The sequence below is a fragment of the Gigantopelta aegis genome, chromosome 8 (assembly GCF_016097555.1).
Source record: "Gigantopelta aegis isolate Gae_Host chromosome 8, Gae_host_genome, whole genome shotgun sequence".
Lineage (NCBI taxonomy): Eukaryota > Metazoa > Mollusca > Gastropoda > Neomphalida > Peltospiridae > Gigantopelta > Gigantopelta aegis.
In genome coordinates, this window is record NC_054706.1 from 41034701 (window position 1) to 41060661 (window position 25961).

At 36.5% G+C, this 25961-nt stretch overlaps 1 protein-coding gene across 1 annotated transcript in view; it reads right to left on the reverse strand.

Moving 5' to 3' along the window:
• Positions 1-17476, reverse strand: part of LOC121379997 (EF-hand calcium-binding domain-containing protein 6-like) — a 53154-nt gene extending 35678 nt beyond the window's left edge. Inside the window, exon 1 of the mRNA XM_041508705.1 lies at positions 16901-17476. Coding sequence (XP_041364639.1) covers positions 16901-17249 — 349 coding nt within the window. The 5' untranslated portion in view covers positions 17250-17476. The remainder of the gene's footprint in view (positions 1-16900) is intronic.
• Between the last annotated feature and the right edge of the window lie 8485 nt (positions 17477-25961).

Genomic DNA, 25961 nt, shown 5'->3' on the forward strand with positions numbered 1-25961 from the left:
TTCCTCTCAAAGCGTATACAGTGTTGTTACGAGTCTGAATTCCCAACTAAAAAACGTTTGACAATACATTGTTTGGCCACAGTTGTAAAAGCCGACAGCAGTAATGTGATATGTTTTTTTTCTTTTCTATTGTTAGTCGATATGACTGCAGACGAGCGGACAGGCAGTCTTACAAAGCTTGAATGCGAAGTAATCCTCACACCGTCACGCACGTAACCACACACCACCTAGCAAACACCTAGTTGAAAGTAGACCATCATGATAAACTTCGACAGAACGTCCAATGCGAAATTTATTTTGATAAGTAAATTTTTGAAAGTAATTGTTGCCTTTGCAAATAACCAGACCAAGATACATATAGTTTTAACTGATGTCAGTAGTCCTTATCAATGACACATTGATTGCATCTTTATAATATGGCACAGAGTAAACTAGCAACACTGGCTATTTGGTCTATGAAGGCATAACTGTGTTTTGTTAAAAGCATGTCTACAAAAGCTATTTAATGAAATCTATCTAGACCTTGACATGCAATAATAGCCGTTTTTAAATGCAGTGAGCAACTTGTTACAAATATATCAACAGTTAAAATTGGGCAAGTGAATTTTTCACCATGGCCAGTGAATTTTCAAATCCACTGGCCCTATGGCAAGTGAATTTTAAAAATATTCTAGAACCCCTGCTAGTGGTGTCGTTAAACAAAACAAACTGTAACTTTAAAGTTACAGCGTCTGGTTACCATATAATAATATCATGCACAAATATGAAATACAAGTTCAACTGCACTTTTAAATTAAAAATTCGTGTTTTCGCTATGAACAAATCGACAAATTCAAATAAATATTATTTCGTTTGGAAAGGGTAAAGTTAGTTTGTTTTGTTTAACGACATCAGTGTTAAAGCATATTGATTTAATAATAATCTGCTTTTGGATGTCAAACTTTTGGTAATTTTGACATATAATCTAAGAGAGGAAACGGGCGCATGTGCAGGGGGGAGGGTATTGTGAGTCGAAACCCTTCCCTGACCAAGATAAAAAATAAAAAAACGAAATATATTTTCTGGGGGAACATGGCCCCATATAAACTTCGCTCAACGCAGTCTATAACCCCCAACCCCGCTGAAATCCCTGCACACGCGCCTTGGAAACCCGCTATATTTTAAAAATATTTTTTTACTAATTTTTTTTAGCAAGGGATCATTTATATGTACCATCCCACAGACAGGATATCACATACCATGGCCTTTTATATACCAGTCATGGCGCACTGACTGGAACAATCCCGCCGATGGGGATCGACCCTAGACCGACCGCGCATTAAAAAAAAAACCCACCACATTTTTAGGTCTAAGTAATGAATAGAAATAACATATAGTCTTCATAAATGTTACGTGTATCGAACATACCGCCCTCTTCCTCTACCCCTAGAGCGTTACGTAATTATTAACACCCCTTTACATGTAACGCGTATGCCAAACTGTCAAAATTTCGGGGCAAATCCCCCACCGACCCCTGGAAAGGTATTGTACCATACCTCTATGGATATAAATATATGTTGGAGGTACGAGACGACCCCTCAATCAAGACAGTTAAATTTGTTCAAAATCACGTGAGCTCAGCGCCTGCGCAAATCGCGTAAATTCCCAGTTCTACTGGCGTCCCGCTAATTGAAGAAAAACAAGCTGGCCATTGGGTTTGCAGTTGACCTAGATAATGTAGATAAGCGAGCATTGCGAAACTATAGCGATGTGGTGGGCCTTTTATGTACCAAACAGAACTAGATCATCTATTCTAAATGCTTAAATAATAAAAACATTCCAGACACTGCAGCTTTAATTTTACAGTAGATGAACTAGCCTTGAAAATTGTTGCACAGAGACATTCAAGCATGCGTGGTATGATGAAGACAAGCATGCTGCCACAGCCAAGGTAGCCGCCTCATTCCATGCAATATATAAAAGGCTTTAAAAAATAGTCCGTGCATACCGTGTGTCGGGTAAAGGCAGCTTAAAGGTGGTGATCATCTTAGGAATTACTTTAATCAGGCTATAGACCTTATCCGAGTCACTTACAGCAACCAGTGTTATGGTCTAATGTTACTAGTGACTACAAACGAACCTCTTATATTAAAGCAATGTTTACTGTATATAAATACAGCTCACCAGACTAGTTTTTATACTGAATTTCAATTATTAATTACTAGTATTATATTATATTCTGTTAATTTGTCAGGCGAGTGTCTCAATCTCAGTGAGCGTTAAAGTCGACCCGTTGATCAAACATGGCCATTTCTCACCCCACTATTGTATCATATGCTTTGAATAGTTAGGCCTACTACAATTCAAGTGTCACAGCAATAACGCGCCTTATCATAGCAATCGGACCTTGTTATTAGCGATCTGTTGCTATCTATGTACGCTGAAATCACACCACAGTTCATAGCCAGGTGACAAGAGAACATGCGCAAAAAAGAACAATTTAATCTAACCCTTGCCATTCATTCCGGGTATCCCATGGCAACCACAACAACACGTGCGGTCTAGTGAGTTAGCTGCACAGATAACACAACACACACTAATCGACTTGTTGAAAAGGGCAAAATTAAAATTCTAATATAGAGCTAGAGTTGATCAAATGGTTGTTCATGGACTTATTTATGACAGTCCAAGCAAACGTTATTGAGACTTGATTAACAATACTCACGCACGTATATGATTTATTTTACAAAAGCTGATTACATAATATAGAAACGTGTTGTTAATAATTATTGCTTACAACCTTATCTTCAGAAACCTATTGCCTTGAAATACAAACATATTTTAAGTAAATACAGATTATTTTCCCATAATCTCTTTATAGAAACGGGCAGATACCACAATATTGACAGGAATAATAGAATTTGTCGTCTATGCAATATGAATGTTGTAGAAGACGAATATGACTTTGTTCTAGTGTGTCCTTTCTTCAGTGACATAAGAGATAAATATATTAAACCTTTTTATTACAATAAACCATCAACATTTAAATTAACGCAAGTACTGTCCAGCGACAATTCAAAACAGCTAATTAAATTGTGTAAGTATTTGAAAACTGCTACCACGCACAGAACAGACAACATTGATACATGACATAGGGGTCTATGTTATTATTGTATATTATTGCTATGCATGCATTACCCATTTACTATAGAATTTTATCGGTTGTAACCTGATGCTACATACCATTCCCTGCAGTGTGCACATTATATTATTTTATATATAAATATGTATGTATGCCTACAAAATGTATATTTTTTGGCAAAAATAAAATGTGTGTTTACATTTCCACGTTCTGTAATTGTTACCGGCTTCGGTGGTGCCATGGTTAAGCAATCGGACATAAGGCTGATAGGTACAGGGTTCGCAACCCAGTACCGGCTCCCACCCAGAGACCACTACACCCTCTTCTCTCTCAATAAGCACTAACAACTAACCCACTGTCCTGGACAGCCAGCCTAGATAACTGAGCTCGGGACAGCGTGCTTGAACCGTAACTGGATATAAGCACAAAAATAAGTTAAGAAGAAGAAACGACTTTCATGAAGACACTGTCAGTGGTATTAGTCCTGTTATCAACAAAATATATGTACTACATATGTACTACATTTTCACAGCGGATACTATTACCATAATGATTGCATTTAAAACTATGTTTTCATCCTGTATTCTCAAATCCAACCCCTCCACCCAAATATACAAACATATTAGGCCTATATATATTTAGTGGGTTTTTTTTGTCGTTTTTAAAATTGTGGTACAAAAAAGTCCCCCCCCCCCCCCCTCTTAAAACATCACGGTTATGGCCTTATAAATATATTAAAACATTCTCACCTCCCATCTTTCTCTTCTGATAAAAACATTGAAATAGACTTCAATATAGCCATGCAAACGGAACTTTGCTTAAACATTCATTATCGCTCTTATTACATTTTCAACTATTCTCTGCAAATATACGGGACGTGTTTTTGAAACAGAGGTTCATCTAAATCTCATACCTAGATTGAGAAAAGAGGAAAAGAGGACTACACTCTGTTAATGACTCCAGCCCTTTAATTAATCTACCTAATTTCATCAAATCATTTTATTATTACATAGACATTTTGCGCTGAATGTATTTGTTGTAGAATAAAGGCAAATAATATTTACAAATAGGCTTACAGAGATTTTCTTTTAATTAGTTGTGTGCGTGTGTGTCTTATATTTATTTTTAAAATTTTAGGTGACAGTTGCCGCCCCCTTGAAATGTTATTTTGACTGGATCAAGCACAATCGACATAAGGTAGTTATACACTTAAGGTAATCTTAGCAAAAAGATCGTTTCGTGGAACGGAGCCCAGGTCTGCACATATTTGTTTTCCATTTAATAGAGATGTATATTGGCCATGTAAAAAGGGGATTCTGAATGGATTAGAAGTGAGACATCTATTGCACGTTCTGAAGACTTCCACAATATAGTTTGGCGGTTGGTGTATTAACCATCGCCTATTGGATGTCAAACATTAGGTTATGATAGTCTTAGAGAGGAAACCCGCTACATTTTCCCATTAGTAGCTAGGGATCTTTTATATGTACCAGATTAATAATTGAAAATTAAAAGTTAACATCGATAAAAGGGCAATTCCGCGGTAACACACGTGACGTTCAGACATGTCTATCAGCCTCTACTGAATAACTGTGATACCTCAAGGTGCTTGTGTGCTTTATGATAACGTATACTGACAGGAAAGTCCCAAAACGGTCGGTAACACACGTGACGTGGAATCGGACAAAGTTTTGAAGTATCATGAATTGGATTTAAAAAAAACCCTCTGTGAAGTGTGCACAGATAATAAGTTGATGTCAAAATGTGTTCATATAAGGAAGGATGGTCTACCTGTACCAGCCTAAAATAAAAGATAATTATCCACAGTTTCCTTGGAATCTGAGTCCGAGTTGGTGGTAACACACGTGACATACAGTAGCACACTTGACATGCAGTAGCACACGTGACACTGTCCGAAAATGTCAACAGAACCACTGATAAAAATAATCTCAAACAACTATTCTTTTTTTTTTCTTTAAACAATATTTCCAGGAAATTTCAGAGATTGCTACACAATTTTAAAATGTTTACAGAATTTAATAGTAGTTGCTACTCTATTTTCAACAGATCGGCGTCGCTAATCAAACATGTTTTCATGTTTTACACAAACAATTGCCTGGTTTCATTATAATATTTAAAGTTTTAAATGCATCAAACAGGTTCTTTTTAAGAAATAGTGAAACAGTTGAAAGTCAATATTTTAACACGAACAATACCAGTTAGTGGATAACTGTTTAAGGATGAATCCTTTTTCGCTGGAATATCTGGAATGGAAATATTAATTGTTATAGGGAAGACGACACAAAATCTAAATCTCTCTTTTAACAGCACAACAATGTTTTGCAGATATCCTGACTAACCACCTCTAAACATGACATCAACCATTAAGAGAATTTTTCAAGCAACGATAGTTAAAGTTTGTTTTGTTTAGTGACACTACTAGAGCACACTGATGTAATAATCATTGGTAGTCTTAGTGGAAACCTGCTATGTTTTTTCATTAGTAGAAAAGGATCTTTTATATTCACTTTCCCATAGGCAGCAAAACACATACCATGACTTTTGATATACCTGTTGTGGAGCACTGGATGGGATGGGAGGAAACATCCAATCAGAGGATAGGTCCACTGAAGGTGTTTGATCCTACGACTAAAGAACCTCAGGCGATTACTATTCCGACTTAGCTAGATCCCGCCCCTTCTCAAGCAACGAAGACAACATACATATACAATACTTCGATTTTTCAAATATACATGTAGGTCCATACAAATTCACTCAGCATCGATTAGTCCCGCCCAACCAGTTAGTTTCCAGATTACCTGCCATTGCTAGATCCAGAAAATACAGGGTTTCATAAAGTGTCATAATTAACAGGATTATCGTTCATTTTTGACATCATTGTTTCTTCTAACTTCCATTCATGTGATATCATTTTTTTGAAAGAAAGAAATAAAACATCATCTATTCTAAACAGTCCTAATATCTAGCTACAATAATGAAAATCTGAACAAGACAAATACATTTTGTTCTGGATGTCGTGTGTGTTACCCATTAAGCTACGTGTGTTACTATGGTTTGTGGGGAAAAGGTTAATAATTTTTAATTCATCTCTTGTGCAAGAAGCCTTCACCAGATGTCAACAGAGAGTCCAACGTGGCACCAAATGTTCTCTCAGCTTTGTGCATGAAAACAAACCTTTTGTACTGTAAATGTAACACACGTGACATTTGAACCAGCTCACCTGAAAAAAGACACGGTATGCCTGAAATATGAAAATATAATGAAAAGCTGTTGATATAGTTTTGAAAAACACCACTAATTTGGTTTAATTGCTAATAGGTTTTTTTTATGTATGTTGATAGAGCTACAGTTTTTGCAATGTAGCATTTTCCCCGTCCACTTAAGATTATTTTAAGTAGCTGAAATAGTGGGTAACAGGTTACATATATGAATTATTCAGCACGGTTTCGGTTTAGTTATCTGGGGCCTTTGGGCTTCCAAAACAACAATAAACCATAATCAGAAAGTATGTTTTAGATTTTCACCCTGAGGTTGATGTTTTCGTTGAATTACCCAAAACCAAAATGTTATTCGGAACAAGGGCACCGCCAAATAAAATATTTTATTTAAACAATTTAAAAATAGATATAGTATACAGCTATAAATACCTTGGCATTTTATTTTCCAAAAAACGGGTCGTTCTATCAGTCCAAAAACGCACTAGTAGCTCAAGCTAAGAATGGATTAACTCTTGGAAATATTAGAATTAGAAACTTAAACTATTTGAAAGCGCAATTGTTCCTATACTTCTGTATGGATCAGAAATCTGGGGATTTGGCAACAACCAAGTTATTGAGCAAATATAAGCGACACATTAGATATATCTTGACAGTTAAAAAAAAGTCCTCCATTGCCCATGATTAATGGCGAATTTTAGAAATTTCAATTAAAACTAGAATGCTTTTTCTAGGCTTCATTGATAACAGGTAAATCAAGCAAAATGTTAGCTATTACAAATACATGCTAACAAATGCAACCGAACACACGGGTAAATTCATATGGTTAACTTGCATTAACGAAAACTAAACAAACCTGGATTGGGAAATTATTGGCTAAGTCATAACTAATAACAAAAAGTGTTTATAAATATAGTATCTCAAAGGCAAAAAGACCAATATTTGCAAGTCTGAATAGTTTACACAATGCATTTCTTATAGAGTATTCAACATTCTCATTTGAAAAGCAGCATCTTCATTCACCTCATAAAATAATAATTATTTAAAGTCGCTTCCGAACAAGTAATTATTTTTTACCTATCGAAACTAGGAGATGACAAAATGTTGAACGAAAAGACAGACTATGTCCTCTATGTAAAACCAATCTAGGTGATGAATTTCATTATCTTTTTAGTGTCCATATTTTAACAATGAAAGGAAATTTTATACATAGGCAAACACTTCAATAGGCTACTAGGTCAAACACCATCAACTGGAAACAAGTCTTTACTTCTCCGAAATTGTCTGTTATTAAAACAAACTATGTATTTTTATAGATATTAACTCTGTATTTAAAGATATTTTTGAAACGTAGATATATCGAATTGTTGTATATGTATTACACTAAAATAAAATAAAAAGTTAGGTTCTACTGTGCGGTATATTTCTGTATCTAAAAAAGAGAGTATTTTTATAGATAATATTACCTCTATATTTAAAGATATGTCTGAAACGTAGATATTTCGAATTACTGTATATGTATATACTACACAATAGAAGATATTATGATATTATATTATTTTGCTCGGGGTGTTCGGAAAGCATACGGAACATACTGTGCATTCTGGAAGTGTACGAGCAGTTCGGAAAATGTTCTGAAAGAATACTGGAAGGGTTCTGGCTATTCGTTATACATTCGGCGGCATAAATGAAAAAAATCCGACGAGCAGAGCACAAAATTTTGTAAATCACCTATATGTATCGCCGTATGGTGATCCGAGTATAAATAAAGTTATCTTCTATTCTGTTCATAGACAGGATAGCACATACCGCGGCCTTCGGTATCACCCAACAAACGTTGCAATCAGTCAGGCGTTTCACGGGTCGGAAAACTTGTTCTGAACAACAACAAAAACACACGCCGGATTAAATTGAAGTATGCAAATGGATACTTCATACTGAATGAAACGCTCAATGGTAGCCTTTGGAAAAACTTGAAAAACACATCGGATATTGAAAAGTGTTAAATGGCTAGTATCAATCAAATTTAAGGCAAGCTTCAATTCATGTGGATTGTCAAATCTGTGCACACGTAGTATACATGAAGGTGAGACGTACCAACAACCCCAAACCCTGGTTATATGCATTACAAAGAGATAACGTGAATGACAAAACATATTCCCAGCAAATTTAGTCCAACTATTATGGTAATAACATATGTATAACATCTAATAGCGTTATTTTGAGGTAACAGCGGGAAAACACCTGATTAAAGAAAGAAACGTTTTATTTATCGAACGACCCATCCCCACGGAAAAGAGAGTACCGCTCCAATGGAAAAAATAATGCGGAATATCCATATAAAAGGTATCTTGTAAAACTGAAACTATTGAGAGTAGATGTATTCTGTTATAGCATCTAGCATGTCCATTGGGTAAATCCAGCTCACATCAGCAAATATTTAGAGTCACTTCAATCTTAGATTCACTTGGAATTTGTACCAAATACATGCATTCCTCAGTTATCCACTTGAATAAATCTGATATTTGAGCTCGGCTTTGTATTCCAGGTACTTGTTGAAAAATGGTGGTATTTAAATTTAGCTCAAATATTATATGGCCACCAATATTTCGTGCTATATTTCAAGTTCCATTATCTTAGGAAATAATGTACATAGAAACATGAAATTGTGTACGAGTACTAAGAAGATTATGCAATTCGGATATATAGCAGGCTGGTAGTTTACAGTAGTTAAACAATATATAGAGACAACTGAAGAATCCTTAAAATGCCATTTTATGTTACTAGCAGCCATTGTTTGAGACGCCAAAAAACACTCTTTTACATTTAACATTACACACATTTATTTTATTGGGTTTTTTTCTCTGTCAAGTCCATTCCAATGCTTCGTGAGTGCTAAAATCATGCATAATTTAAAAATATATATATATCCGAAAAAAGACTTCTATATGGATAATCAACTTTGGTATACATAAACAACATACCATGTGTCGGTTTTGGACAAACGCATTTTTATTAGATTTTTGGTTTTGTTAAATTATGAATTGGTATCCAAATATACTTCTTCATGCCAATAATTCGATTTTTTTTTTAATATTAATAATTCAGTATATGAAATTATTAATATATGAAATGCAGATTAAATGATAAGACTGCACCCTTAGGTTATATAATGTAATATGCACGGCGTCACAGAAGATGCTTGACGTCTATGACATGTTACACATTTCTAGCATAATAGCTCTAACGATATATTTATATGACCAGAATACATTTTCAGGAATTGCATACGCATTATATACTCTTTCATACTCAAACAGATTAAATAACTTTTTTATATTCAACTAGTAGCTAATACACGTTAGCACTGTGGCCTTTATACACTGGGATAAAAAGGCAATTTGAATGAAGAAGGGGAGCGAAGAAACAACCATGAACAGCGAATGGCAAAGTAGAAAGTAGTTTATTGACTCGGTATTACAAAACATGCACTGTTTATCAGTCAATATTACTTGAGCAAGCTGTATCGGATTTAGTCAATATTGAAGTTGTATTGAGTGGTGCATAGCACATTTGGTGTCTGTTGTCATGAATGTTACACACAGTACACAAATTGCTTAGTCACCAGTATAAATAAAACTACCAGCTCGCGAGTGCTATCATATATATGTTCAGGCGAAGTTTATCTTTACCGATTGCATTATGATATTTAAAACAAACAGAATATCTGCTTTTTCGTAATTCTTTGGCTAAGCTGAGTCCTTACGTGTTAGAGTAGAGATTTCTTTAAAGGTCCTGGGTCCTCTTACAGTATTTTTTGTGTATTTCTGTCTAAAACTTTCTTTGTTGCTTAAAATAGTATGCTTTTTAACTATAATCAAATGAAATTTAAACTTAAAAGGTACTTAAAGCATTTCCTTTCACTCTTTTAAGAGGACCATGCACTTTAAAATGACACCCTTCCCAGTAACACTAAATTTAACGTCTGTGACTTCTATACATGAAGAAACCCGTCAGCACCTATGTATTTAACCGGAACAGTATTGAAAGGAAGTACCGGCCTCGGTGGTGTCGTGGTTAAGCCATCGGACATAAGGCTGGTAGGTATAGGGTTCGAAGTCCGGTACCGGCTCCCACCCACCCAGAGCAAGTTTTAACGACTCAATGGGTCGGTGTAAGACCACTATACCCTCGTTTTCTCACTAACCACTAACAGCTAAACCCATTGTCCTGGACTGACAGTCTAGATAGCTGAGATGTGTGTCCACAACAGCGTGCGTGAACCTTAATTGGATATAAGTACGAAAATAAGTGAAAGAAAGAAAGGGGGTGCTGTCGGATTTCTTCCTGCAGTGTGTGTATTAGTGGTTACTATGTAAAATAGTTGTTATCGGCGAAATCGAAAATGATCATATTGTCTCTAATACACGAAATCACTCCCCAAATAATCCTGCTATCGACAACATAAAAATGAAACTTCATCATGTAGTATGACAGACCAATCCAATAGATACGCCAAAATTTGTTTGTTATTCACACATGCACACACCTGTGTGCTGTAAAACGTATCCTAACCAAACCAGCGACAATACAATTAGATTTATGGGTTGTGAAAGACCTTAGCTTATTTATTAAAAACCTCAATAATCTTCAGTTATTTTATTCTATCTTATTGGATCGTGGCTATCAGTTAAGAGATCATAAACTCGCCAATCGATCTCCCAGACCGCCGATAAACCTGCCAACAATAACAGTGGGTTCTATGCAACTGCACGCGACCATCCGAGAAGATTTAACTCAAACACTCTGCTCACGGAAGCGTGTGTCACATTATTAGGATTCTGTCTGTAATTTTAGTCAAATGCACAGGAGTCTTCAGACTTCATAAGTGCCACACTGAACCAATACCAAGATCAAGACCAAAGTGTTCAACGTGCACATTCAGAGCAAGCTGTTGTAGCGCACACCTGTCCTGAGCACAAGTGCCGGCCTCGGGCGGCTTCTCCGTCCAGGACAGGAAAGGTGTGGGGTGGGTAGGAGGGGGTACCGCCTGCACTAGCAGGTGCAAGGGAGCACCAGCAGTCCGGCCGTAGCCGGTAACAGGCGGAGGGTGGTATGGTGTTGTGGAATTTGGAATGTCCCGTAGGATTACGCCAAAAGAAAAAGGGTGCGCATTTTTGATGAAGGAAATTAGGCGCAATTTTGAACGGTCGGTCTAAATGGAGGTAGGGAGCTACGTATAGGTTTGGAGTTTAGTAGGTCGAGAGCTGCTCGTTAGTTGGACCTATTGGTGCTGAAATGTCTCCCTAGGTTGCCCATAGGGACCCTTAAAAGGACCTGAACCAAGACAAACACATTAACACTGATAATTATACCCTCCCGTCCTGGAACTGCCCCCTATCCGACTATATCCGAGATGGGCTTGTTTGAACCTATTTTTAGATATGGGCAAGTGAAAAGAGTTCCTAGTCCCCAATGAACACTGATATAGAGTAATTAAAAGCATATCCACCAACCTAGGCCTACCATTGCTGAATAATGCACAAGAAACAATAGCAATTAGAAAAGAACCTGTCTTTCAGAGAACAAAACTGTCCAGGACTCTTAGCGCACGCTTTGAAGGATTGTTTTTACGTGTGCGATTATAATTCCAATAATATTTAAGTAACTGGACACTAGTTACTGAACATGTTCATTTCATTTTTGTGCTTGTATTCAATTAAGATTCAAGCACGCTGTCCTGGACACACACCCCAGATATCTGGGCTGTCTGTCCGGGGCAGAGGGTTAGTTAGTGTGAAAGAAGTCGGTGCAGTAGCCGTACACCTACCCATAGAGTCGTTAAACTCACTCTAGGTGAGCGCCGGTACCGGGATACGATCCCAGTACCTACCAGCCTTAATTCCGATGGCTTAACCATTATACTACCGAGGCCGGTTACTGAACAAACGTTATGCCTTTAGAACATGATTTTAGTGTTCTACGGTAGGACTTATTTTCTCAGTTAAAATGCCCGATATCTGAAAATCAGTTCCATATCGCTTGGTTCAGACTGGCTCTTAAGGATATGTGTCCATCTATTTTAGAGGTACAAACGTATTTGAAGTGACAAAATGGGACGAGTGGATCCTACTAGGGCAAAATAATGCATTTATGAACAAGTACATTGTCTATAAGAGAGACTTGGAATTGAACAACTTTCAAAACAAAGACTATATTTGTTTAATACCATACATTAAAATGTTAATTATATTTCAGGGTTTTTTAGCTTGTTACTATATACGTGACAGATATCGGGTAAAAACCGGCTTTTAAGCACAAAGTCGCTATAAAATATCCCGTGGAAGCAAATTGCTGTATTAATAATTTGAAATGTCTTATACATCACATCTTTGTTTCTTTAACTTCTTTTTGTGCTTATATCTAATTAAGGTTCAAAAACGCTTTCCTGGGCATACACCTCAGCTATCTGGGCTGTCTGTCCAGGACAGTGGGTTAGTTGTTAGTGATTAGTGAGAGAGAAGATGGTGTAGTGGTCTTACGCCTTCCCATTGAGTCGTTAAAATTCGCTCTGGGTGGGAGCCGATACCGGGCTGCGAACCCTGCACCTACCAGCCATATGTCCGATGGCTTAACCACGACACCAACCGAGGCCGATTCCATCACATGCGAATGTTGTGCAGATTTTATCTTCTGCCCATACGGTTCCCACCCACAAGACAGACATTCCATTTGATATATAAAACTGTTTATTGGGTTATATAATGTAATGCCTGCTTCAGTGGTACTGCTCCAGTCTTCCCAGTAACCTACCTCCAGCAGTGGGCCAATGGTGTTAATCAATTAGCTGATTGACTTATTGTTTTTATTGCACAGTACCTATTTACAGTAATAAAAAATATGTCTACCAATTCTGCACAAGCAACTACGAAACTTAATTGTAATCTGCCAGGAGGGGACAAGTTAATTAATAAAACGCTTAAATGTGACGGCTATTATATATAACGGGTGTGGCCATTTTGTACCATCTCAGTGAATACGCCCTCTGGCGAGCTGGTGGTTACGTAATACCTAACGTGTCACGTCAGGAATTAGTCTTCGAAATGAAGAAACAAAACATACTTGATTTTTGCGGATGCATCGCAATGTTCTGTAATAATATCCATCCCAGTAAGCCAGCACCAAGTATATATTATTTTTCAATACAAAATTAAACCACCATTTTCAAAGTGTTGAAATAACTGTCTTATGTTTTGTACATAAATTAACCCACGTACTGAAATAATAATCGGGGCAAAACAGTGGGGAAAATTCGGGCAAATTTTATCTGGGTAAAATTTCGGGCAAATCAACCCCTCCAGCCCCCCTAAATTAAAGAGTCCCCATACGCCCATACCCAGACACCGTGTCTAGACACACTAAAAAGACGTGCCTCTTTTATTAAGATCACAGGGTATTGTGTGATAACCGCGCGGACACCCCTCAAATCGTAATAAACGTTATAAGCCGTCCTGCTTTATTACTGTAAGTCTAAAGTCACAAAACTGACCAATTACATAGTCCCAAAGAAAAGAAAATTATCATTTGGGTATCGTGAGCGGTCGTTTCTGCTCGAACGTACCCTACCAATAGGCCTAATAATATGCATTTTTTTCTTTGGATTTTTTAAAAGAGTAAAATACTACAACTCCATTTCATTCTATTGCTGCAAATTTAATTATATTTAGTTAAATAGTTTATTATACTATCAAGTCATTTATGTTGTTTTACAAGTCAGGTTGATGAAAGCGAAGCGCCTTGTCGTAAATTAGAGCGTTTGTTTACACTGTGCATAGAGGCGTTGAACGGAGCTGACGTCACTTCGCCCCAAGCTATACCACCGGACGTCCCAAAAACGAAACAAAATGGCTGCCCCCAGTTAGCAGGAATAATCACGGATTTTTATTAACTCTAAAATTACGCGTTTTTCATTTCTTAAAGTATCAGTATGTGTAGGTCGTCCGGGTATGCATCTTTCCAAAACACCAGGCTCATATTTGAGTTGATCCTCCCTTTAAAGGGACATTCCTGAGTTTGTTGCATTGTAAGATGTTTCCGACTAATAAAATATTTCTACGATTAAACTTACATATTAAATATATTTTCTTATTTAGAATATCAGTGTCTGTATATTCAATGTATTTCTGGTCATCTTAATCTTTACAAGAAGCCCAAATTGGATTTTGTCTTCAAATAATTTCGTACGTACGAAAAAATGTTTAGGAAATAAAATGAAATTTAACCTAATACAAATATTAGAACGATCAGAAACACGTTTAATGTACAGCCCCTAATATTTTATGCAGAAAAATATATTTCATATGTAATTACAATCGTTAAATATTCTCCGTTAGTCGATAACATCTTAAAAATTGCAGCAAACTCAGAAATGTCCCTTTAATAAATGTATAGATACTGTGCTCTTTACAGATAACACTGCAACATCCCCATTCAATTCATTTCACTTGACATAGACATTGTTTTTATATCAATGATTATTATGTCTTAATTATTCGGAGGAAACCCCAAGATCTCGGACATGGATGATCCAAATGTTTGTTAACTCACACGTTTAGTCCATTAAAATATTAAAATGATATATACCGGTATGTAACGTAATAAATTTCATTTCACATTATATTCTGATTTCTGTATTGAGTATTCTGTATTTAGTTGTATCCGACTGTTCCATTATTTACCACATGTATTATTCAAGGTAAAAGGCAGGTAACATGCTCAGTCATGTCTTGTGTTGTTTTAAGGCGTCTGCGTTATTAGACGTCTGACTTTTGGGAGGACATCGGCCAGGCATGACTGACGTAGGGTCGATCCACTTCAGTGGCTTTCCAGTCGATTCGTCCACTGGACAATTCGTCCACAGACGATTCGTCCACCGGACGATTCGTCCACGGTCGATTCGTCCACTCACCTCGGACAATTCGTCCACTCGATGACTGCATTTTTTTCAAATATATTAATAGTTATTTCTTTGACATTGTAATCGTTTCTTAACATTATTTTGTGTATACTATAACCAAAAAAGTAAAATAGAGTTAGAATTCAACATTACTATCCAGTTTTTATTAACTGTTTGTATTCATTATTATGCGGATGATTCGTCCACTCGCTCGTACACAATGTGGTAAATAGGTAATGCAAGCCTCCGCGTCGGAAGACTTTATTACCCCCCCCCCCCCCCCCCCGTCATGTTCTCCTTCAATGGCGTAAATTCTATCCACTGTACCCTCCCTCGTCACGTTATGCCTAATAACCTCGAAATAAAATAAAAACGTGTTGTCTTCAATTCCAATTTAATTAAATGTACATTAAAAAACAATTCAACAAACCATAGTTTGACACCCAATAGCCGATGTATTTTTTGTGCTGGGGTGTCGTTAAACATTCATTCATTCATTCCGTCCATACAGGTAGTTAGCGGTGCGGCTTTGAAATAAGGCGTGTTGTTTTAGACGCTACTGGATCCAACTTGGTGAAACAAGCTTAAGCAGTAATGAGCCTGCATTGCTAATTACTTCACAATATCACAATAGAGGACACCTGTACACTTACCACGTTGAAAGGGAAGGACTAAAGATTATCTTTACTGGGCACATTGTACTAAAAACATCCTACGACATGTAGCGTGAAAGGCGTACATTATAGAAACAATAACCGAATAAATAGAAACGCCAAAGAATTATGTCTGCAGAGCATTGTTACAAAAACATCAACCAAGCGTAATCTAATGCAATATAATTTATTTTCACCTTTGTAAATTTATGACACAGCAAAAAAAATATGAGGTAATAATGGACGAAATAAAAACCCAGTGGACGAATCGTCCGGTACTGATTTTTTTTAGTGGACGAATCGTCTCGAGTTCCTCAGTGGACGAATTTTCAGTGGACGAATCGTCCGTGGACGAATTGTCCAGTGGACGAATCGACTGCATCCCCTTCAGTGCACTCACATGCTGTTTCCCAACTAGTGATCACTATCTACACATAAGTAGGCCCTACGTGTTTATTCCTGTCTGTGGTAAGATGCATATAAAACGTCTCATATTGATGATCAAAAAGCGGTAGCCCATGTGTCGGTAACAATACCTAGATACTAGTATATTAAAATAGCAGCATGCACATCTATTTTAAATGACGTAGATAAATCAGTTGGTTACAATTGGTTACATTTTCAGTAACATATATAAAATAATAATTTACATTTAACATTTTAGCATTTACTTTCAAATTCGTTAAATAGTAAACCACACCATAAGAAAATGCACACAATTGTAAAGTATATTCATGTAATTAATTATTGCGAACCAAGGATGCAGTATTATGTATTTTTTATAAAGTTTGATTTTATTTTAAACCAAAAACGTAATTACGTGCCTTTTTCTCTGTAAAATATTGAATAGTAAAAAAACAATAATAAGAAAAGATGCAAGCAGCAATGAGCTCTTGTAGTAAGTTTTGTTTTACAACATGGTATTAACACTTACCAAATATGGGAATGCGTGTTTTCTCTGGGTCGCCGTATGCAACTTCTACCCCTTCAGGAATACTGCCTATAGGTATGTTCACAGACTGTCTCGCCACACCCTCACCTCGGCTGGACTGGCGGCTTTCTCTCCCGATAGCACTTAAACTTTTCCTTACAGGGTAGGCCGTTTCACTGGCAAGAGGGCGGCCCGAAGGTTGGGAGCTGGGCCTCTCCCCCGCGCGAGACACCCCTCTCACATCCATGTTGCCTGGGTTGCTCATTCTGGAGAGGGGGTGCTGGATTTCAGGCAGAAGACCAATTTTCCCATTAAACTGGCTGCCAGGCCGAGACACTCCGACCTGCGACATGTTTCTTCTCTTACCACGTTTTATAAAGTTATTTGGATGAAGTTTTGTTCTTTTAAAATGTTAAATCCTGGAATAAAAAGAAATCTGTAGTACTCTTTTAACGGCCAACACCGGATCCCGTCCAGCTACCTATAAGCCGTCTCGAAATCAAACAACGGGTTGCCATGAACGACGTTCGCCCGGTAACCCAACGAGTAGTGATTAATTTGTGAATTGTAACGACATCCGAACCCGTGTGTGTACAGATTTAGTTCTACTTGAATGCGAACACTGATTTTCCGATCGAAGCCTCATGTGTGATCACACAAAGAAGAGAGCCGACTAGGCTATTTAAGAACAAGAGACTCCGGTAGCCTTCTTTGTTCCATCTATTTTAACACAGGCCGCTTCAATCTAGACGGGTATTACAATAGATAACAGGTTTTTAGCCAGTATACTGGTTTGTTTGTAGCAGTTTGTGTAGCTGTAACCGAATGGAACGAGACATAATAAAACGGTTAAAAATTAATATATGTTATTTAAAGAAAATGTTTTGGTTTCGAATTTGCTTTTCCCAGTGCTGAAAGTTTCGGAATTTTTAAACACAAGAAACAATGTTTGTCTCCCCAATCAAATAGGCTACATTTTTGATTCGAGCAGCGAGCAGTTAATAGTGATCCCAGGGCTGCCTCGGCGTTTTCGCTAAAACATCTTAAAGGGACATTCCTGAGTTTGCTGCAATTTTAAAGATGGTATCGACTAACAGACTTTTTAACGATTGTAATTACATATCAAATATATTTTTCTGCATAATACATTAGTGGGTGTATATTAAACGTGTTTCTGATCGTAGCAAACTCAGGAATGTCCCTTTAACAATGCAATTTGGTTTTGGGGGTGGGGGGATGGGGTATTAAAAAAGGTAGGTTTATAAAGGTTAACTTTAATGGATGCGTACTGGTGAACTCTCGTTTTAATTTTAATCTGTAACGGTGTGGTATGACATACGGAAATACTTAATCGTAGCCAGCAGGATGTAACATCTCGCGAAATGCGATTTTAAGCTACGCCCTTTTTCGTAAGCCACGCCCTATGTCACAAAGGAGTCTGCTGTTTTTTTCCGGGAAATAAACATAAATATGAACGAGTAGGCCTAATTCCCTAGTAAATTATGCCAAATATAGATCTGTGTTATTGTAACGAGCATTTAATAAAATATTAAGTAATACAAATCAGTTTTATAACTGAGCGTTTTTCAATGTGTTTTTTTTCTTCTAATCTCAGATCTGTATGTTTTGACGTACCTACGTAGTCCGATACACCTGCCGTCAACTCGGCAACTCAGTTTATGACAGATGTATCAGACTACAAACAACGCTGCATAGTTCATCGTTTGTAAACGTGACACAATATTAATAATACGTGAATAATATAATATATCGCATAGTTTTTAGTTTAGTTTTTTTTGTGTTTTCTTTTTTTTTTGGGGGGGGGGGGGTAACGCCTGTATCAGATATGTAAACATGAATATATATATACAGTATATGTAAAAATTAATATAGGCCCTATAATCGTGGGTTAATTCATTATCTACCACCAACAGGTAAGGTGTGGTACATGATATTTGGCTAATGTCAGGGCTTTAGATTGCACCAAAGCTGCACATACTATATATACTGGGGGTAGTTTTTGCAAAAATGATAAACTTCAGATTTCAATTTTATCAGGGTAGATTTTCCATTTTATATGTAATGTTAATTGCAGCTAAATAAATGCCTTCTTATGCAGACACTGAAAATTAAATATGAATATGATGGATTAATCCATTATCTAAATGATCAGGGTATATTTACAATTTGTTATTTGTAATTTTCATTTTCTGTTTTTGTAAAAGTGGGGCGGAACATAGCCCAGTGGATTAAGCATTCACTTGATGTGAGGTCGGTCTGGGGTCAATCCCCGTCGGTGGACCCATTGGGCTATTTCTCGTTCCAGCCAGTGCTCCACAATTGGTGTAACAAAGGCTGTGGTATGTACTATCCTGTCTGTGGGATGGTGCATATAAAAGATCCCTTCCTGCTAATTAAAAAGAGTAGTCCATCAGGTTTCCTTTCTCTATATCTATGTGGTCCTTAACCATATTTCTGACGCCATATAGCCAGAAATAAGAATGTGTTGAATGCATCGTTAAATAAAACATTTCCTTCCTTCCTTCCTTTATTTTTGTAACAATATACTGGGTATGTGAATAACCTTACTGTATGTTTCCTATCCATGCTAGGAATAGTTGTAGGAAAATCAGACACTTAAGAATTTAATAGGCTGGATTTTAGAGTACCTTAACCACTGACAGTACAAGATCATCCACTGAGGGTACTTTTTCCTTAATATGGTATATTAATTTATGTATTTGTTAGCTATTGATTTATCATTCCATCCAGTGCACCACGACTGGCATATCAAAGGCCATGATATGTACTACCATGTCTGTGGGATGGTACATATAAAAGATCGCTTGCTGCTAATCGAAAAGAGTAGCCCATGAAGTGGCGACAGCAGGTTTCGTCTCTCTATATATCTGTGTGGTCCTTAACCATATGTCTGATGCCATATAACTGTAAATAAAATGTGCTGAGTGCGACATTAAATAAAACATTTCCTTCCTCCCTTTATTTTTGTAAAAATATACCGGGTATGTGAATAACCTTACTGTATGTTTCCTATCCATGCTAAGAATAGTTGTAGGAAAATGGCACTTAAGAATTTAATAGGCTGGATTTTAGAGTACCTTAACCACCGACGGTACAAGATCATCCACTGAGGGTACTTTTTCCTTAATATGGTACTTGTATATTAATTTTTGTATTTGTTAGCTATTGTATATTTCAGCTAAGTAAACACCTTCTTATGTAAACACTAATAATTAAATATGTATATCCATTATCTAATTAATAAGGGTAGATTTTCAAATTATAAGAAAAAATGTTTTCTCTATTTTTATTATTATTATTTTTTAATATTTGTGAATAACCGTACTTTATGCTTACTATCAGTACTAGGGATAGTTCTAGGAAAATGAGACACTTAAGATTTCAATAGAGTGGATTTTATAGTACCGAACGACCGAGGTACAGTATCATCTACTGAGGGTACTTTTCCCAAAATATGGTATATTAATTTACTTATTTGTTAGCTAATATATATTTCAGCTAAGTAAACACCTTCTTATATAAACACTAACAATTAAATATGTATATGATGGATTAATCCATTATCTAAATGATCAAGGTAGATTTCCAAATTATAAGAAAATATTTTTTTTTTTTTTTAATTATTATTAAAAAATATATATATACATGTATGTAAATAACCTTACTGTTGTGTTTACTGTCAGTGCTAGGGATAGTTTTAGGAAACTGAGACTCTTAAGATTTCAATAGAGTGAATTTTACAATACCTAACTACCGATGGTACAATATCATCCACCGAGTGTACTTTTTCCTTAATATGGTATATTAATTTATGTATGTGTTAGCTATTGATTTCTCATTCCAGCACGACTGGCATATCAAAGGCTGTGGTATGTACTACCCTGTCTGTGGGATGGTGCATATAAAAGATTCCTTGTTGCTAATCGAAAAGAGTAGCCCATGAAGTGGCGACAGTGGGTTTGCTCTCTCTCTCTCTATCTGTGTGGTCCTTAACCATATGTCTGATGCCATATAACCGTAAATAAAATGTGTTGAGTGCATCATTAAATAAAACATTTCCTTTCTTTGTTAGCTATTGTATATTTTATCTAAGTAAACACCTTATGTAGACACTAATAATTAAACATGTATATGGTGGATTAATCCATTATCTAAATGATCAGGGTAGATTTCCAAATTATAAGAAATTATTATTATTATTATTATTTTTTTTTTTTTTTTTTTTTTAAATATATGTGAATAACCTTACTGTATGTTTAATATCAGTGCTAGGGATAGTTCTAAGAAAATGAGAAACTTAAGATTTCAATAGGGTGGATTTTATAGCACCTAACTACCGGGGTTACAAGATCATCCACCGAGGGTACTTTCCCCAAAATATGGTATATTAATTTACTTATTTGTTAGCTAATATATATTTCAGCTAAGTGAACACCTTTTTATATAAACATTAACAACTAAATAAGTATATGATGGATTAATCCATTATCTAAATGATCAGGGTAGATTTCTATATTATTAAGAAATTATTATTATTTTTTTATATTATTATAATTTAAAAAACAATATATGTGAATAGCCAAATGCCAATTTGGATTCAAAGTGTGCACAATTTGGTGCACGTCAATAATCTACTGGGTGCCACCCCGGGACCCTTGAATAAAAATCCAACATGGCGGACAAAATGGTGGCCAAATCAGGGAAATGGCTATAGCTTGCTTATAAATTGACAGATAAACAACAATTATTGCATCTATTCTATGGTTTTAGGAGCCAAGGAGGGCACTGGTACTATAAAAATTCAGATTTAAATAAATGGGCCATGTAATATGGTGGTTCAAATTGAGAAAATGACAATAACTTCCTTATTATTCGGTACTATAATGTAATTCTTGCATCTAACCCATGGTTTTAGGGGTCATGGAATACGATGAAAGTAGTTCAATTCTTCTATACAAGTTAATTTTAATTAATTCAAGATGCCAACCAATACAGGCAATGTACGTAAGGAGATGGAACTGTTAAAAATAAAGTGCCACTGTATATTTGTAAAATGATTAACACAGTCATTAAAAAAAACTTATGGGTTTAAGATAATCAATTAATAATAATAAAATAATTTGACAGATGTAAAGATGAAGTTTGTTTTGTTTAACAACACCACTAGAGCACATTGATTAATTAATCATTAATCATGTCAAATGTTTGGTAATTCTGACTCGTATAGTCATCAAAGAAAACCCGCTACATTTTTCTTAATGCAGCAAGGGATCTTTTATATGCACTTTCCCACAGACAGGAAAGCACATACCATGGACTTTGACCAGTTGTGGTGCACTGGTTGAAATGAGAAAGAACCCAATCAGTTGAATGGATTGACAGATGTAAAATGCATTGTAACATTATTTTACAGTGACCTTTTCTTGGCCAATAGAATGTAAGATCTCTGGTAGTGTTGTGCGTGGTGTAGTATGCATGATGTAATTTTGTTAATTTGCAACAATGTGATATTATTTTAGGTGGCATAGTACTTGCTGCGAACCCTGTACCTACCAGCATGTAGTCCAATGGCTTAACCACTGCGCCACCCAGGCCGGTTACACACACACACACACTCACACACAGACACACACACACGTACGTATGTGATGTATGTATATGTGTATATGTATGTATTTATGTATGTATGTATGTATATGTATATGAAAGGTAAATGAACCTTCAGTGGTACTTTATTCAAATCTATTTAATAAAAATCATACTTTAAGAAATAAAGAAATAGAAATCTACTCTGATCACTTAGATAATTGATTAATTTTGTGTCTACAAAAGTAGATTTTTACTTTTGAGGAAATAGACATTAGCCAAGAAGTGTGTAATTTTTTAAACTGGGAACTGGGAAACTATTAACGTGCCCCTATCCACAAGGGTTCAGGCACGCCCGCCCCAGATTCAGCCTCTGACTTCGCCAGTGACCGACTCCGGGGCGGTTTTTTAAACTACATCAGTGGACGACTTCATGTGTACTTGGTAGTGAGATAATGTATTTATAATCCAACCTACTGAGGACAATTGTTATTACAAATAATTAAAAGTAGTGGACATTTTTCTAATCGGTTTGACCTGTACTCATTTATACAGTAATTAGTTTAAATTATATATTCTGTAGTTGTTGGATGGTTTTTGTTGTTGTTTGTTTATTTGTTTATGAAATTAAGTTGTACAGACGTGCATTACAATTTTGACGTTTAGATAACCATAACCACTGGTGTAAAATTCATCAAAATATCTGCAGGATTATCCCACAGAGAAGAGGACGGTATTCTTTTGTCCAGCTTCCTCTAGGTGCATTGCAATTGTGTACTCGGAGCCAGGAGCCAGTTTTCTTTTGCTCGGCTCCTTATTGGAGTACATGCTGGGCCATTAATTGGGGGCGGCTGCATTGTTATCATTAGTCAATGCACCCTATGTACTGTTGCGGTTGTGCATGCTGTCTGTTTGTAAACCCTAGTTTGGTGTCGAGGTTGTTCATAATGTTCTACGTCCCTATTCTAATGTAATCCAACGGCTATTCAAAGCCATCCATCCCCCTATCCTTGGATTATAATGAAATATAAGGAGGGGGGGGGGGGGGGTATGCTAGCCTAGCTAGCTATTTTGAAGGGTATTCCCTTATAGTGTAAGTATTGGTTAAAAAGCCTAGTGCTTAGCATATCTTATTAGCAGCAGAAACAAATATCTATTAAGAAATAAGGTAGACTACTGATGGTAAGAAAAATTTACGTAAGCAACTTTATACGTCATGACTAATGGAATTTACACGCTCCCACCTGAGATCCCCCCGACTATAGTTTCCCACTTATCTGTTATGAAGATTACATGGCTAGTTAATATCTAATAAATTGGACTTACTTAATTTCTATCTGGTTTTCTCATTTCTTATCTATATCTTCGCCTTCAACCCTAAATAACTCACCTTATTTTGCTGTAATAGAGTTTGTATTTGCTAGTACATGGTGCAAGTGCAGAAAGCAAAGTCGTGAAGATTATTTACAGTATTGCGGTGTCCAATTAAGAGCAACAAATACCTAGAAAAAAGAAGAATTAAAACATATATATATATATATATATATATACAAATTATACTATTTATATTTTATATTTATACTATAGTAGTAAGGTCGTTTGTCAATTAGTCATGATTTGTTGTCCCCTCACCCCTGATTCCCCGTGATAGAGTGCATAATCGAAGGTCGAGTGCATAGGGTCGCTGCTCCATCCAAGGAACTCACAGGCGGTGTGTGTGTGTGTGTGTGTGTGTGTGTGTGTGTGTGTGTTGCAAAGTCATCCGTCGCTAATTGGTTGTTATGTTAACCATTCCACCGTTGACACCCCCCTCGCTGCTCCACCCAAGGGGTGTACAGGTGGGACGGAGTTGCTATAAAACCTAAATTTGATTACAGTCGTACGTCTTAGATTACTTGTCAACCATCCACCGTTGATCCTCCGGGCTGGAGTGCATAGTCGAGATTGAAAAAAGAAAGAAAGAAGTGTTTTATTTAACGACGCACTCAACACATTTTGTTATTTACGGTTATATGGCGTCATACATATGGTTAAGGACCACATATTTTGAGAGGAAACCCGCTGTCGCCATTACATGGGCTACTCTTCCGATTAGCAGCAAGGGATCTTTTATTTGCGCTTCCCACAGGCAGGATAGCACAAACCATAGCCTTTGTTGAACCAGTTATGGATCACTGGTCGGTGCACTCAGGGTTTGGAGTCGGTATCTGGATTAAAAATCCTATGCCTCGACTGGGATCCGAACCCAGTACCTACCAGCCTGTAGACCGATGGCCTGCCACGACGCCACCGAGGCCGGTCTAGTCGAGATTGAGTGCTTATGGTCGCTTCTTCATCCGAGGGACGTACAGGCGGGTGGTGTTAAAGGGACATTCTTGAGTTTGATGCATTGTAAGATGTTTCCGACTAATAAAATATTTCTACGACTAAACTTACATATTAAATATATTTTCTTATTTAGAATTACAGTGTCGGTATAGTCAATATGTTTCTGGTCGTGTTAATATTTATAAGAAGCCCAAACTGGATTTTGTCGTCAAATAATTTCGTACGTATGAAAAAACAATATTTTAGGAAATAAGATGAAATTTAACCTAGTACAAATATTAGAACGATCAGAAACACGTTTAATATACACCCACTAATATTGTATACAGACAAATATATTTGATATGTAATTACAAACGTTAAAACGTCTCTGTTAGTCGATAACATCTTAAAAAGTGCAGCAAACTCGGCAGTGTCCCTTTAAGTAGTAGCTAATGGTTATTATGTCTTGCGCTATGAAGATTAATTTTTTTTTTTTTTTAGGGTGTCAGGAGCCCTTTGAGGGTGCCACCGTCCCCCACCCCGCCCGCAATCAACCGAGTTGGAGTGCATAGTATCGTAGGGTCGCTGCTCCGTGTCAGTTGAACGCTGGTGGGACGAGATGTTGATGGCATCTAGAGTTTAGGTTTGGTGGACTGGACGAATTGAAATATGGCTTTAAAAATTTCCTGTTTATGATGTTTACCTGGGTTAAGTAGTGAGTTAGGGGTAATTATGGTGGCAGGGTTGGTTTTAGTTAGTGTCTCTAGCATTATTTTTCTGTGATTATGGTGCAGTGTGCAGTCCAGAAGATAATGTTTCATATCTTCTGGAGTGCCGCACTCACAGTTAGTACTTTTATAGGTTATTTTAAAGGAACAGCTATTAAGTTGCATTGATTTCCCTATTCGAAGTTTAGTAATAGTTTTATCTATATAAGAGGTTAGATATTTAGGTCTTAAAGAGTTAACTATTGGTTTAATATTATAATGCCATGTATTAGGTGTTTGGTCCCAGCTTTCTTGCCTTTTGTTAATGTAGTGTTTCTTAGCTTTGGACATAGTTCGTTGATGCCTAATGGAAGTGTTTTAATTCTGTTGGTGATTGATAGTGCTGTGTTGGCTCCGTA